This window comes from Salmo salar, chromosome 02 (genome assembly GCF_965601325.2).
Source record: "Salmo salar chromosome 02, fSalSal1, whole genome shotgun sequence".
Lineage (NCBI taxonomy): Eukaryota > Metazoa > Chordata > Actinopteri > Salmoniformes > Salmonidae > Salmo > Salmo salar.
The window spans coordinates 30,652,501-30,669,594 of NC_138292.1; the positions used below are offsets into that span (position 1 = coordinate 30,652,501).

The 17,094-nt window shown below is 44.3% G+C and overlaps 1 protein-coding gene across 3 annotated transcripts in view; it reads left to right on the top strand.

The window, feature by feature from the left end:
- LOC106579115 (protein spire homolog 1) overlaps positions 1-17,094 on the top strand; it is a 61,826-nt gene extending 44,732 nt beyond the window's left edge. For 2 of the 3 annotated variants that reach the window (XM_045701890.2, XM_045701891.2), the window contains 7 exons: positions 2,503-2,666; positions 4,500-4,599; positions 5,324-5,466; positions 13,539-13,676; positions 13,891-13,989; positions 14,114-14,397; positions 14,598-17,094. In XM_045701890.2, the coding sequence (XP_045557846.1) occupies positions 2,503-2,666; positions 4,500-4,599; positions 5,324-5,466; positions 13,539-13,676; positions 13,891-13,989; positions 14,114-14,397; positions 14,598-14,859 (1,190 nt within the window). In that variant the 3' untranslated portion in view covers positions 14,860-17,094. Of the gene's footprint in view, positions 1-1,347; positions 1,396-2,502; positions 2,667-4,499; positions 4,600-5,323; positions 5,467-13,538; positions 13,677-13,890; positions 13,990-14,113; positions 14,398-14,597 lie in introns of all 3 variants that reach the window. The other variant, XM_045701887.2, reaches the window with a different exon arrangement.

The window sequence follows — 17,094 nt, forward strand, 5'->3', positions numbered from 1 at the left end:
CATTGTTCGATTTTCAAAGAGGCTTTACGGCAAAAGCATAAAGTTAGATTATGTTAGGACAGTACATAGCCACAAAAGTACAAACATCCATTTTCAATTCAAGGTCAGGCGTCACCAAAAGCAGAAACCAGCTAAAATTATGCACTAACCTTTGGCAATCTCCATCAGATGACACTCCTAGGACATTATGTTATACAATACATGCATTTTTTGTTCCATCAAGTTCATATTTATATCCAAAAACAGCATTTTACAGTAGCGGTGAAACTCAGATTTTTTTCTTCTCTGAAATGCTTCCGGTGAACAATGTTACAATTTACAAAATTACTATTCGAAAACATTGGTAAATTATAATATTGTCATTCAAATAATTATATTTTAACATTTCGTAAATGCTACTGTATTGCCAGATTTCAAAATAACTTTACTGGGAAATCACAAGTTGCAATAAACCGGGTGCTGTGCTAAGAACAATAGGCTAGGCTATATAGGTTAGCATCATCTTGTAACCATCTAATTTCAATAATACTATCGTCAATAATCCCTTACCTTTGATTATTATCATCCATTGGCACTTCCAGGAATCCCAGGTCCACTACAAATGTGGTTTCTTTTGACAAAGTTCATAATTGATGTCCAAATAACTCCAAGTTGTTCCATGTTGTTAGCGCTTCGGTGGCTACTCAAAAGTAGCGCGGGCGGGGGGGGTGGGAAGTCACGGCGAAAAGTTTAAAAAGTTTAAAAAATAATCTATTTACGTTCGTTCAAACATGTCAAACGTTGTTTAGCATCAGTCTTTAGAGCCATTTTTAACGTGAAACATCAGTAATGTTTCAACCCGACCTCTCCTTTGTCTTGAAAAACGTATTTGAAAATTGTCTCGCGTCACATGATTGAGCAGGTGCAGGCAATAATGGAAGTGACGACATCCCAGGGAGGTCAACTTCCCTTCCTTGTCATCCGGTCTCTGTTGATCATAGACGCTTCAAACAACTTTATAAAGATCGCTGACATCTAGTGGAAGCCGTAGGAGTTGCGAAATGAATCCTTTCTCACTGTGGTATCTATTAAACAATGATTAAAAAAAATTGTACAGCCACAAAATTATTTTTTTCTCTCAGGTTTTCTCAGGTTTTTGCCTGCCATATGAGTTTTGTTATACTTACAGACACCATTCAAACAGTTTTAGAAAATTCAGAGTGTTTTCTATCCAAAACTGGTAATAATATGCATATCCTAGCTTCTGAGTTGGTGTAGGTGGCAGTTAAAAATGGGCACATATTTTTTTCAAAATTCTCAATACTGCCCCCTAGCCCCAACAGGTTTTAAGGAACTGTTCCCTTTTAGGTGGAGGCATATACTACAGCACTCCACAGTTGATCCTTACACGTCAAGGTAAAGTATGTGGAGTGGTTTGGCTCTGTTTATGTGACTAGCAACTTGTGTGCTGCAACACATAATGTTAGCCCTGTTTTGTTTGTCTGCCTATTTGGCTGTATCCTAACACTTATGCTTATGCCCCGACTAAAATAGACTGAACTATACTATATCAACAAATATAGTTTACAGAAACTAGTGCATTACAATGTTTTTACTTTTGACTGACACTGAGCATAGTGCCACAAATGGTGGATGTTTGATCCGCTCTAGTTTAAACCTGGATCCTAGGACCAGTCTTCTCCCAGGCAGGCAAATGGTGGATGTTTGATCTGCTCTAGTTTAAACCTGGATCCTAGGACCAGTCAGTCTTCTCCCAGGCAGGCAGGTTTAGAAGCTCCAGGACAGCAGTACAGGAGGAGGGCCTTGGCCTCCCACTGAGGTAATGAGCTCATATTTTAGCTTTTTCCAGAAGAGGTATTCACATTCTCACTGCGTGGTCCTTTTCACAGAGAGGGAGAGAAAGTGAGAGAGCGAGAGAAAGAGAGAGAAAGAAAGAGAGCGAGAGGGAGAGAGCCTGGCAATGCCTCAAAGCATCCACAGATCAGATCGGCCTCTGCTACTGATCATCTGCTGTTTCCAGCACTCTCCTCTCCATCCCTTCCTCCGTCACCCCCTCCCTCCCTATTTTATTTCTCTTTTTCTTGGGGGGAGAAGTTGTCAATGAGGGAGGGAGTCAGCTAGGGTTAGGGTTTCATTAGAATCCTGCTCATTCGAGGTCTTAAAGGGTCATGAAAGTAGAATCCATGTTGTGTGTGTCTAACACCAGGCTGCTTCTCCGTCTCTCCTCAACTCACACTTCCTCCTCCCTACCGCTGGTGTGTTCCCCTCGGGTCTGTTCAGGACGGTGCAATTTTACCGAACACTAAAATAGAAATGTATCACATAGAACAGATATGTTTGTCTGTCATGTGGAGCTGGGAATTCTGTTCCCAGCTCTATTCATGACATTTCTATCTGCAGGGTTCAGTATTGTTAGCTACGTTGCATCCTGCTGAAATCACCCCTGGGTATTTGAGCTGTCCTCTGTCTGATCAGTCTTCTTGTGACAACCTCTCTGTCCAGATGTGTCCAGCCCTGATGGCCGCAGGAAGACTTCCAGCACCATGACCCTCAGCAGTCTGTCCAATGGAGGGCCAGGGACACCAGGGGGTGGAGCCCAGGCCCTATGTCAGAGGAAGAGGCTGAAAGCACCTACTTTGTCAGAACTGGACAGCTCCGACTCTGACGTTAGTGTGTGTGTGTGTGTGTGTGTGTGTGTGTGTGTGTGTGTGTGTGTGTGTGTGTGTGTGTGTGTGTGTGTGTGTGTGTGTGTGTGTGTGTGTGTGTGTGTGTGTGTGTGTGTGTGTGTGTGTGTGTGTCTTCAGGTAGTTGACATCTGTATACAATTGAAGTCGGAAGTTTACATACACTTAGGTTGGAGTCATTAAAACTCGTTTTTCAACCACTCCACAAATTTCTTGTTGACAAACTATAGTTTTGGCAAGTTGGTTAGGACATCTACTTTGTGCATGACACAAGTAATTTTTCCAAAAATTGTTTATAGACAGATTATTTCACTTATAATTCACTGTATCACAATTCCAGTGGGTCAGAAGTTTACATACACTAAGTTGACTGTGCCTTTAAACAGCTTGGAAAATTCCAGAAAATTATGTCATGGCTTTAGAAGCTTCTGTTAGGCTAATTGACATAATTTGAGTCAATTGGAGGTGTACCTGTGGATGTATTTCAAGGCCTACCTTCAAACTCAGTGCCTCTTTGCTTGACATCATGGGAAAATGAAAATAAATCAGCCAAGACCTCAGAAAAAAATTGTAGACCTCCACAAGTCTGGTTCATCCTTGGGAGCAATTTCCAAATGCCTGAAGGTACCACGTTCATCTGTACAATCAATAGTGCACAAGTATAAACACCATGGGACCACGCAGTCGTCATACCGCTCAGGAAGGAGACGCATTCTGTCTCCTAGAGATGAACGTACTTTGGTGCGAAAAGTGCAAATCAATCCCAGAACAACAGCAAAGGACCTTGTGAAGATGCTGGAGGAAACAGGTACAAAAGTAACTATATCCACAGTAAAACAAGTCCTATATTGACATAACCTGAAAGGCCGCTCAGCAAGGAAGAAGCCACTGCTCCAAAACCGCCAGAAAAAAGCCAGATTACGGTTTGTAACTGCACATGGGGACAAAGATCCTACTTTTTGGAGAAATGTCCTCTGGTCTGATGAAACGAAAATATAACTGTTTGGCCATAATGACAATCATTATGTTTGGAGGAAAAAGGGGGAGGCTTGCAAGCCAAAGAACACCATCCCGACCGTGAAGCACGGGGGTGGCAGCATCATGTTGTGGGGGTGCTTTGCCGCAGGAGGGACTGATAAACTTCACAAAATAGATGGCATCATGAGGCAGGAAAATTATGTTGAGATATTGAAGCAACATCTCAAGGCATCAGTCAGGAAGTTAAAGCTTGGTCGCAAATGGGTCTTCCAAATGGACAATGACCCCAAGCATACTTCCAAAGTTGTGGCAAAATGGCTTAAGGAAAACAAAGTCAAAGTATTGGAGTGGCCATCACAAAGCCCTGACCTCAATCCTATATAAAATTTGTGGGCAGAACTGAAAAGCGTGTGTAAGCAAGGAGGCCTACAAACCTGACTCAATTACACCAGCTCTGCCAGGAGGAATGGGCCAATAATTCACCCAATTTATTGTGGGAAGCTTGTGGAAGGCTACCCGAAACGTTTGACCCAAGTTAAACAATTTAAAGGCAATGCTACCAATTACTAATTGAGTGTATGTAAACTTCTGATCCACTGGGAATGTGATGAAATAAATAAAAGTTGAAATAAATAATTCTCTCTACTATTATTTTGACATTTCACATTCTTAAAATAAAGTGGGGATCCTAACTGACCTAAGACAGGGAATTTTTACTTGGATTAAATGTCAGGAATTGTGAAAAACTGAGTTTGAATGTATTTGGCTAAGGTGTATGTAAACCTCCGACTTCAACTGTACATCCTACAGCACTGCTCTCTGTTGTTCCCCCTACAGGATGACATCACCATTGGGGGTCGAAGGTCAGCCAGTAGCTCCAGTGTCTCTACATCGGTGGTAGATGACACATCTCCAGAGTCTGTACTGGGCAGGAAGAGTGAGTTGACCAGAAGGCCATAGTTAGGGTTGGGGTTAGTGTTCAACCAGGGTGTGGACATGAAGCTAGGGTTTATTTATTTTGTGGTATCCAATTGGTAGTTACAGTCTTGTCTCATCGCTGCAACTCTCGTACGGACTCGGGAGAGGCGAAAGTCGAGAGCCGTGCGTCCTCCGAAACACAACCCAGCCAAGCCGCACTGCTTCTTGACACAATGCCCGCTTAACCTGTTAACCTGGAAGCCAGCCACACCAATGTGTTGGAGGATCACTGTACACCTGGCGACTGTGACAGCGTGCATTGCGCCCGGCCCGCCACAGGAGTTGCTAGTGCACGATGGAACAAGAACATTCCTGCTGGCCAATCCCGGATGACGCTGGGCCAATTGTGTGCCGCCCCATGGCTCTCCCGGTCGCGGCCGGCTGCGACAGAGCCTGGACTCAATCCAGGATCTCTAGTGGCACAGCTAACACTGAGATGCAGTTCCTTAGACCACTGCGCCACTCGGGAGGCGATGAAGCTATGGTTAAGGTTATCATGGAGATCCTAGAATTCTATATGTAATTCTATGCTTTCACAGCTCTCAGCTGTTCACCTGACAGCTCTTCTATGCTGAGACTAATGCTGTCAAAGAGAGTGTTCTCAGTCAACTTAACTGGTAATATAAGGGTTACAGTACTACATAAAGGTATATCACACATATCCTCTCTCCCCCCACCCCCAGCTCCACCCATGTTCCTGCCCATCTCCTCCACCCCCCAGCCTGAGAGACGGCAGGCCCCCCAGAGGAGACACTCCATTGAGAAGGAAACGCCCACCAATGTACGGCAGTTCATACCCCCATCCAGACAGAGCTCCAAGTCTCTGGTGAGTAACAGAAGAGAACAAGGAAAAGAGAAGAGTTTATCAATCTGGAGAAAATGAGCACATTGGAGATTTTGGTTCCTGAATAATGTGTCAGTTTGTCTTGTGTTCATCAGCCTCCATCTTCTTTCTGTTAGGTGATGTAAGATGCTCCTAACACCCCACCTCCAATCCCCCCACCTCTTCTCCCCCACACACCCCTGACCACCCCCTCTTCCATCCACCTCTATAACCCCTGTCCTCCCCCTCTTCCATCCACCTCTATAACCCCTGTCCTCCCCCTCTTCCATACACCTCTACAACCCCTGACCTCCCCCTCTTCCATACGCCTTTATAACCCCTGTCCTCCCCCTCCTCCATACACCTCTATAACCCTTGTCCTTCTCAGGTCGGGAGGATAGCCCACCATCTGTTCCCCTGGACCCCCCTCCTCCTCCACTCCCCTCCCTCCACCCTCCACCTCTTACGGCGCTCCTACCCTGTCGAGGTGTTTGTCTTGGGCATGGTGTGGTCTGCCCTGTCTGCTCTGTGCAGGGGAGGAAAGCCTGTCAAGGTTTGCCAGTCGCCCATTATGTCCCTGCTGGCGCATCGTAGTTCATCATCATCTCTTCTAATGCTTCCTGCTTTCCTAGAGATCCATCCCTCAGCCCAGGACTGTTGCTGTTTTCATAGAAAGCCCTTCAGTTTAGGTGTGATTGTCATTATGCATTTTGACAGTCAACAGCAGATGCATCCCTCACTGGAGCACCAATCATTTCATCATACTCAGCTTTCCTCCATTTAACCGTAGTTATAGTTGTTGTGCTTGCAAACATTATGTAGCCTAGCGAGCCACTGCCAATTAAAACAATGCTCTAGATAAATTAAGTCCTTCATGTTGTGTATACTGTATATAATATACTGTTGTTAGATAGCAAGTATAAACTCCCTGTTTTTCGTTATTGTTGATACTCCCTAGGCTCTCCCCCTCCCTCCCTTTCTCTGGGCCAGAGACAATGCAGCCCACTGTATCTCTGTGAGTCATAAGATCAGCAGCAGGAGCTGCAGCAGCATTAGAATCACAGTATATTAATGGTTCTTCTGGGAGTGAGAAACATTAGCTGGGTACAATTTTTTTTACTTTGAATAGAGACACATTATTGAGAAACGTTATTGAGAAACATTATTGGAACAACACCAGGATGACCAGTAATTGCAGCAGCAGCAATAGACCTGGGGTACTGTTGAATATACAGTTGAAGTCGGAAGTTTACATACACCTTAGCCAAATACATTTAAACTCAGTTTTTCACAATTCCTGACATTTAATCCAAGTAAAAATTCTCTGTTTTAGGTCAGTTAGGATCACCACTTTATTTTAATAATGTGAAATGTCAGAATAATAGTAGAGAGAATTATTTATTTCAGCTTTTATTTCTTTCATCACATTCCCAGTGGGTCAGAAGTTTGCATACAGTCGTGACCAAATGTTTTGAGAATGACACAAATATTAATTTTCACAAAGTCTGCTGCCTCAGTGTCTTTAGATATTTTTGTCAGATGTTACTATGGAATACTGAAGTATAATTACAAGCATTTCATAAGTGTCAAAGGCTTTTATTGACAATTACATGAAGTTGATGCAAAGTGTCAATATTTGCAGTGTTGACCCTTCTTTTTCAAGACCTCTGCAATCCGCCCTAGCATGCTGTCAATTAACTTCTGGGCCACATCCTGACTGATGGCAGCCCATTCTTGCATAATTAATGCTTGGAGTTTGACAGAATTTGTGGGTTTTTGTTTGTCCACCCACCTCTTGAGGATTGACCACAAGTTCTCAATGGGATTAAGGTCTGGGGAGTTTCCTGGCCATGGACCCAAAATATCTATGTTTTGTTCCCCGAGCCACTTAGTTATCACTTTTGCCTTATGGCAAGGTGCTCCATCATGCTGGAAAAGGCATTGTTCGTCACCAAACTGTTCCTGGATGGTTGGGAGAAGTTGCTCTCGAGGATGTGTTGGTACCATTCTTTATTTATGGCTGTGTTCTTAGGCAAAATTGTGAGTAAGCCCACTCCCTTGGCTGAGAAGCAACCCCACACATGAATGGTCTCAGGATGCTTTACTGTTGGCGTGACACAGGACTGATGGCACGGGTCACCTTGTCTTCTCCGGACAAGCTTTTTTCCGGATGCCCCAAACAATCGGAAAGGGGATTCATCAGAGAAAATGACTTTACCCCAGTCCTCAGCAGTCCAATCCCTGAACCTTTTGCAGAATATCAGTCTGTCCCTGATGTTTTTCCTGGAGAGAAGTGGCTTCTTTGCTGCCCTTCTTGACACCAGGCCATCCTACAAAAGTCTTCGCCTCACTGTGCGTACAGATGCACTCACACCTGCCTGCTGCCATTCCTGAGCAAGCTCTGTACTGGTGGTGCCCCGATCCCGCAGCTGAATCAACTTTAGGAGACGGTCCTGGAGCTTGCGGACTTTCTTGGGCGTCCTTAAGCCTTCTTCACAACAATTGAACCGCTCTCCTTGAAGTTCTTGATGATCCGATAAATGGTTGATTTAGGTGCAATCTTACTGGCAGCAACATCCTTGCCTGTGAGGCCCTTTTTGTGCAAAGCAATGATGACGGCACGTGTTTCCTTGCAGGTAACCATGTTTGAAAGAGGAAGAACAATGATTCCAAGCACCACCCCCCTTTTGAAGCTTCCAGTCTTATATTTGAACTCAATCAGCATGACAGAGTGATCTTCAGCCTTGTCCTCGTCAACACTCACACCTGTGTTAACGAGAGAATCACTGACATGATGTCAGCTGGTCCTTTTGTGGCAGGGCTGAAATGCAGTGGAAATGTTTTTTGGGAATTCAGTTCATTTGCATGGCAAAGAGGGACTTTGGAATTAATTGCAATTCATCTGATCACTCTTCATAACATTCTGGAGTATATGCAAATTGCCATCATACGAATTGATGCAGCAGACTTTGTGAAAATTAATATTTGTGTTATTCTCAAAACTTTTGGCCACGACTGTACACTCAATTAGTATTAGGTAGCATTGCCTTTAAATTGTTAACTTGGGTCAACCATTTCAGGTAGCCTTCCACAAGCTTCCCACAATAAGTTGGGTGAATTTTGGCCCATTCCTCCTGACAGAGCTGGTGTAACTGAGTCAGGTTTGTAGGCCTTCTTGCTCGCACACGCTTTTTCAGTTCTGCCCACAAATTTCTATAGGATTGAGGTCAGGGCTTTGTGATGGCCTCTCCAATACCTTGACTTTGTTGTCCTTAAGCCATTTTCCACAACTTTGGAAGTATTCTTGGGGTCATTGTCCATTTGGAAGACCCATTTGCGACCAAGCTTTAACTTCCTGACTGATGCCTTGAGATGTTGCTTCAATATATCCAGATCATTTTCCTGCCTCATGATGCCATCTATTTTGTGATGTGCACCAGTCCCTCCTGCAGCAAAGCACCCCCACATCATGATGCTGCCTCCCTTGTGCTTCACGGTTGGGTTGATGTTCTTCGGCTTGCAAGCCTCCCCCTTTTTCCTCCAAACATAACGAGGGTCATTATTGCCAAACAGTTCTATTTTTGTTTCATCAGACTAGAGGACATTTCTCCAAAAGGTAGGATCTTTGTCCCCATGTGCAGTTGCAAACCGTAGTCTGGCTTTTTTATTGCGGTTTTGGAGCAGTGGCTTCTTCCTTGCTGAGCGGCCTTTCAGGTCATGTCGATATAGGATTTGTTTTACTGTGGATATAGATACTTTTGTACCTGTTTCCTTCAGCATCTTCACAAGGTCCTTTGCTGTTGTTCCCAAGGATGAACCAGACTTATGGAGATCTACAATTTTTTTTCTGAGGTCTTGGCTGATTTCATTTCATTTTCCCATGATGTCAAGCAAAGAGGCACTGAGTTTGAAGGTAGGCCTTGAAATACATCCACAGGTACACCTCCAATTGACTCAAATTATGTCAATTAGCCTATCAGAAGCTTCTAAAGCCATGACATAATGTTCTGGGATTTTCCAAGCTGTTTAAAGGCACAGTCAACTTAGTGTATGTAAACCTCTGATCCACTGGAATTGTGATACAGTGAATTATAAGTGAAATAATCTGTCTGTAAACAATTTTTGGAAAAATGACTTGCGTCATGCACAAAGTAGATGTCCTAACCGACTTGCCAAAACTATAGTTTGTTAACAAGAAATTTGTGGAGTGGTTGAAAAACGAGTTTTAATGACTCCAACCTAAGTGTATGTAAACTTCCGACTTCAACTGTAGCATCTCCGTAGTCTCACCGCAGGCTTATTTATTGAAGTCAGAAACAGGCAGAAAGAAGCAGAAAACCAACCACAATCCCAGCTACAGAGCAGAGGGGCTTTGTCTGTTTTTAGTGACGAAGAACTAAGTAGAGCATTTAAGATGGCGCCGGAGCAGAAGGCAGACGTTTTACGTGCCCCCAACCGATTGTGTTTTTTTGTTTGTTTATCTGCGTTGTTTGTAACTTATTTTTTTACTCTTTTTGTACATAATGTTGCCGCTACGATCTCTTATGACCAAAAATAACTTCTAGACATCAGGACTGCGATTACTCACCATGGACTAGCAGAATCCTTTTTCTTCTTTCACAACTCTGACGAGTCCGAGGCGGAGGATATATGGCTCCCTCAGGAACAGGCCCTGACCCCAGTGATCTGCGTGAAGAGGAGGCGGAGAAGGCCGAGACAATCGAATAAACCCCCACTCCCCTCAATTCTGCAAGCAAGCATGCAATATTTGGACAATAAAATGGACAAGTTATTGGGAAGATTAAACTACCAACGGGACATTAAAAACTGTAACATCTTATGCTTCACGGAGTCGTGGCTGAACAACGACAATATCAACATACAGCTGGCTGGTTATAGGATGTACCGGCAGGATAGAACAGCGGCGTATGGTAAGACAAGGGGTGGCGGTCTATGTATTTTTGTAAACAACAGCGGGTGCACGATATCTAAGGAAGTCTCAAGCTATTGCTCGCCTGAGGTAGAGTTTCTCATAATAAGCAGCAGACCACATTACCTACAGAGAGAGTTTTCATCTATATTCTTTGTAGCTGTTTACATACCACCACAGTCAGAGGCTGGAACTATGATAGCATTGAATGAGCTGTATTCCGCCATAAGCAAACAATAAAACGCCAGAGGCGGCGCTCCTAGTAGCCGGGGACTTTAATGTAGGGAAACTTAAATCATTTTTACCAAATTTCTTTCAGCATGTTAAATGTGCAACCAGAGGGAAAATAACTCTGGACCACACATACTCCACACATAGAGATGCATACAAAGCTCTCCCTTGGCCTCCATTTGGCAATCTGACCATAATTCCATCCTCCTGACTCCTGCCTACAAGCAAAAAGTAAAGCAGGAAGCACCAGTGACTAGATCAATAAAAAAGTGGTCAGATGAAGCAGATGCTAAGCTACGGGACTGTTTTGCTAGCACAGACTGGAATAGGTTCTCAGGATTCCTCCAATGGCATTGAGGAGTACACCACATCTGTCAAGTGCATCGATGAGGTCGTCCCCACAGTGACCGTACGTACATACCCCAACCAGAAGCCATGGATTACAGGCGGCATCCGCACTGAGCTAAAGGCTAGAGCTGCCGCTTTCAAGGAGCGGGACTCTAACCCGGAAGCTTATAAGAAATCCCGCTATGCCCTCCGACGAACCATCAAACAGGCAAAGCGTTAATACTGGACTAAGATCGAGTTGTACTACACCGGCTCAGATGCTCGTCAGATGTGGCAGGGCCTGCAAACCATTACAGACTACAAAGGGAAGCAAAGCCAAGAGCTGCCCGGTGACACGAGCCTACCCGGACAAGCTAAACTTCTTCTATGCTCGCTTTGAGGCAAATAACACTGAAACATGCATGAGAGCACCAGCTGTACTGGAAGACTGTGTGATCACGCTCTCTGCAGCCGCTGTGAGTAAGACCTTTAGATGGTTCAACATTCACAAGGCCGGCCGCAGGGTCAGATGGATTACCAGGACGTGTACTGCGAGCATGCGCTGACCAACTAGCAAGTGTCTTCACTGACATTTTCAACCTCTCCCTGTCCGAGTCTGTAATACCAACATGTTTTAAGCAGACCACCATAGTGCCTGTGCCCAAAAACACTAATGTAACCTGCCTAAATGACTACCGACCCGTAGCACTCACGTCTGTAGCCATGAAGTGCTTTGAAAGGCTGGTCATGGCTCACATCAACACCATCATCCCAGAAACCCTAGACCCACTCCAATTTGCATACCGCCCCAACAGATCCACAGATGATGCAGTCTCTATTGCACTCCACACTGTCCTTTCCCACCTGGTCAAAAGGAACACCTATGTGAGAATGCTATTCATTGACTACAGCTCAGTGTTCAACACCATAGTGCCCTCAAAGCTCATCAATAAGCTAAGGACACTTGGACTAAACACCTCCCTCTGCAACTGGATCCTGGACCTCCTGACAGGCCGCCCCCAGGTGGTAAGGGTAGGTAACAACACATTCGCCACGCTGATCCTCAACACAGGGGCCCCTCAGGGGTGCGTGCTCAGCCCCCTCCTGTACTCCCTTTTCACTTATGACAGCATGGCCAGGCATGACTCCAACACCATCATTAAACTTGCTGATGACACAACAGTGGTAGGCCTGATCACCGACAACAACGAGACAGCCTATAGGGAGGAGGTCAGAGACCTGGCCGTGTGGTGCCAGGACAACAACCTCTCCCTCAACATGGACTTCAGGAAAAAAAAGAGGACCGAGCACGCCCCCATTCTCATCAACGGGGCTGCAGTGGAGCAGGTTGAGAGCTTCAAGTTCCTTGGTGTCCACATCACCAACAAACTAACATGGTCCAAGCACACCATGACAGTCATGAAGCGGGCACAACAAAACCTATTCCCCCTCAGGAGACTGAAAAGATTTGGCATGGGTCCTCAGATCCTCAAAATGTTCTACAGCTGCACCATCGAGAGCATCCTGACTGGTTGCATCACTGCCTGGTATGGCAACTGCTCAGCCTCCGACCGCAAGGCACTACAGAGGGTAGTGCGAACGGCCCAGTACATCACTGGGGCCAAGCTTCCTGCCATCCAGGACCTCTATACCAGGCGGTGTCAGAGGAAGGCCTTAGGAATTGTCAAAGACTCCAGCCACCCTAGTCATAGACTGTTCTCTCTGCTACCACACGGCAAGCCGTACCGGAACGCCAAGTCTAGGTCCAAGAGGCTTCTAAACAGCTTCTACCACCAAGCCATAAGACTCCTGAATATCTAGTCAAATGGCTACCCAGACTATTCGCATTGCCCCCCCACCCCCCCTCCACACCACTGCCACTCTCTGTTGTCATCTATTCATAGTCACTTTAATTAACTCTACCTACATATACATACTACCTCAACTAACCGGCGCCCTCGCACATTGACTCTGTACTGGCACCCCCTGTATATATTGATATTTTATTTTTTACTGCTGCTCTTTAATTACTTGTTACTTTTATCTCTTATTCTTATCTGTATTTTTTGAAATTGCACTGTTAGTTAGGGGCTCGTAAGTAAGTATTTTACTGTAAGGTCTACACCTGTTGTATTCAGCACATGTGATTAATACAATTTGATTTGATTAATTTGATTTGATTTCTGGAATTTTCTGGAATATTGACATTATTTGTCATCACTCAAGTTGTTTACTCGTTCCTTGCCCTTTGTGCTTTGTTTGTCCCCTCGTCTTGCCAAGTGAACAATGGAGACTTTTTTTTTTGCCCAAACTAGTCTGAACCCGGACAGAGTGCACCGAGAGGTGCTGGTGTGTGTGGACGGAATGGTAACAAGGGCAGTTAGTGCGGTTGTCATAGTAACCTAGCCGGTTGTGTGTGTGTGTGTGGTGTGTGTGTGTGTGTGTGTGTGTGTGTGTGTGTGTGTGTGTGTGTGTGTGTGTGTGTGTGTGTGTGTGTGTGTGTGTGTGTGTGTGTGTGTGTGTGTGTGTGTGTGTGTGTGTGTGTGTGTGTGTGTGTGTGTGTGTGTGTGTGTGTGCTTGTTTTCAGGAGGAGTTCTGTTTCCCGGTAGAGTGCTTGTCCCTGACGGTGGAAGAGGTAATGCACATCAGACAGGTGCTGGTCAAAGCAGACCTGGAGAAGTTCCAACAGTACAAGGACGTGTACAACGCTATGAAGAAGGGAAAGGTCAGTTTACCGCTGGTCATTTTCACCCAGCTGAAGTACAAGTCTCTCGGACTAAACATCACAGTACCTACTGTTGGGAAAAATCATCTTACACGTTCCTTTCAAAACATTTGTAGTCACTGGATTTGATCACACACTACTTTTTGAATGATTTAATTGCTTTTGTCTTAAACTTTTAAACTTAAACCTGATCTGAATTAATTCTTTGTTACAGCTTTGCTTCTGTTGCCGATCCAAAAGGTTTTCCTTGTTCACCTGGTCCTACACCTGCCAGTTCTGCAAAAGGCCTGTGTGTTCACAGTGCTGTCAAAAAGTATGTCATATCTGTTCTCTCACACTGATAGAAAGTCAGCCCATAATATTGACAGTCCTATACTGTACCTCCAGTGTCTTTATGAGTGTGTTCATACTCTGCTCTATGTCTGTCTCTCTGTCAGATGAGGCTGCCCTCCAAGCCCTATGCCAACCTGCCCATCTATTCCCTGGGCTCTACCACCACTCTACCCAGGGACCGGGTAGCAGCCCTGAGGAAAGCTGCCAGTATAGCTGGTCCATCAGCCACCCCAACAGCAGCAGCAATTCCAGCAGGAAAAGGAAAAGCAACAGTTAAAGCAGCGGCCTCAGCAGCAGCAGCAGGACCAAGCAGAGCAGCAGCAGCCCCCAAGCCTGAGAAACCCTCTACCAGCCACCACCGCCTCAGCCTTCAGAAGACCATGTCCAAGTAGGCACCCCTCTACCTCTTCTCAAGATCATAACGCTTTTTTAAATGTGCCCCTGTTTTAGATTTACAAGACTTATTCTCAATTGAAGTTATGTTCTATTTTAAGAGCAACTGTAGCCGACTGAGCCCAGTGAGGGACAGGGACAGAACCTCCTCTGTTACACAACTTAGTGTTAACCTCTCCTCCCTCCCTCTCTCAGGTTGTCTAAGCATGGTAGTCTGGAGAAGTCCCAGTCCCGTGACGAGGTGGAGCTCCCAGCGGAGCTGACGGAGGACTGGAGCACCATGGAAGTGTGCGTGGACTGCAAGAAGTTCATCCACGACATCATCTCCTCCAGCAAGCACAGCCTCTCCCTGGCCACCAAGCGGGCGCGCTTAAAACGCAAGACCCAGTCCTTCTACATGTCGTCCCCCAAGGGAGCTGATTACCGACCCTCGGAAAGAACAATCAATGAGATCTAGACTCTCCCCTCGTCCTTGTCTACCTTCTCCACTGTCTTCTAGTTGCTTCCAGAACTTATGGCACAATACAGAACTCTGACTGACTGGGTTTTGATCTGGATGACCGTGCTGCGATCTGGCCTATACCAGTAGACGTGTCTAGTTTATTCTGTCTGTCGATGCAGTCAGAGCGGGCTGTGGACCTTTACTTTTCCTTGGAGGAATGTGGACTGTGTAGTCAGTGCTTGTTGCTATGTCCTCTGATCGTCACATACAGTACCAGTACTTTCAGACAAAAGGATACTAGTCAATTTTTATACAATATTTTGTTCAGTAATGTAAATGTTCCCATAATGTTCTGCCATAGAGAGGTGGTTAAGGACACTGAATGATCAAATGTAAAGTATGAGGTAGTGTAAAGATTCAAAGTGGTATGGCCTCAGTCACCCCCTATACTGGCACAATTGGTGGAATGTGGTAGGAGCTACTCGCCCACAGAAAAATCAATGAGCACAAGGCAAAATAACGCTCCATATTTGAATTCCTCAGGCTGTGGTATTCTACTGTAAGAGAGTAGGTGTGATGCTGACAACACAAGTCCCATACTGAGAGCTGTGAACACCTTAAAGTGGAGACAATATGAGACAAAAGCAACAAACCATTGGATGATGACTTGAAAGGATATGGAACTGTAGATTTTTTTTTACAAGTTCTAATTTTCTATGGTATGGTATACATGTGTACATATGGTTCGACTTAGAGTCAGGTGGATTGTGATGAAAAGTTGTCTCCCCCTTTTTACTCTTCTTGACATGTTCAGGTTATTTTTAGCTGACGGTACAATAATGAGTTATGCTCATTGATGTTCTCTGGGTTCTGAGCAGTCTTGATGAAGCATCATTTTACCATAAAGAATAACAGGTAAACAAACAGCGTATTACTTTGCTCAAAGTTGGATCATACCCATGAAGGTAGCCCAAACCTCTCACCTGTCTCTCCGTAGGCGTAGGGTCTACAGGAATGTCAGGTGTCAGCTTTAGTGCCAAAAGGATTCCCTTCTGTCTAAACCATAATATAAAACCCAAATAAGTATTTTTTCTGGTGTAAATATTCATTGACCTTGCTATAGATACCCATCGCAGCCCCCGATTAGAGCATGCTTCTCTAAAAGACGTCAGACTACTGAATATACTAACCATAGAAATAGAATGGTTAGTATGTTGCCAACTACCATTGTTGCATATTATTATGGGATATTAGAATCCCGTTGTCTTAACGTTTGTCATCTTCAACTTAGACCCATGCCAGGAAGTAAAAGCAGGATGTGTACCCTTCATTCAGTGCTGTGATGTTTTGTTGAGTCAACTCAACTGACATTACAAAAGAATATGTCGCATTGCATGAGCCACATCAGTTAGCATCATTTCAATGAACAGTCTTTATTACCATGGCAATCCAACATCAGTTGATAGAACATTCCAAATAACCATGGAAATGATTGCATTGCAATACTATGGAGCCATTGTGAGTGTACAGATGAGTTTACCAGTCAAATTTCCAGGGTTAGAGCTTCCAACCCTGTTCTATTCATTCTATTTCTATGATACTAACGCTATGACATGATGAAGGAACAATATTAACACAGTATTTGTCACTGGTAGTTGAACACGCGTGATATCATTGAGCAGGTGCAGTAATTGTGCTAGATAATCATAACAAAAGCAGACACAAACAGTAGGAATCACTTTTTGTCAATATTTTATATAGCATGTGCCCCCAAAAATCATCTAGTCTGTTACAGTAACAAGCATGCGCCCCCAGAAATATATTCATATTTTGTGAAAGAAATCTATACCTACTGTTATGTTGATTTTAGTTATTGATGTACGTTTGACATGGCTTTTTCTTTGGTTTTGAATGGAATATTTCATATTGTGCAGATAAACACCCATATTCAATAACAGTACATGAAATGATCTCAAATTGTCTTTCTTTGCTTTACAATAGTTATGGTATGATTTAACATGCTTCAAATCACCCTCTGTTTTATTGCATAGGCAGCAAAGTATGGTATTACACGCTACTCTCATGTTCAACTCTAAGCCTCAAAATGATGCCTTCATGAATTTGTATATCAGTTGTGTGTGACTGTGGTGTGTCTTAACCATACAGTTTGTCTCTAAACCAGAAGCAGAAGCATATTTCGGAAGCCAGGAATCAGGATGTATGTATATTAAAATGTCTATTACAAATCAA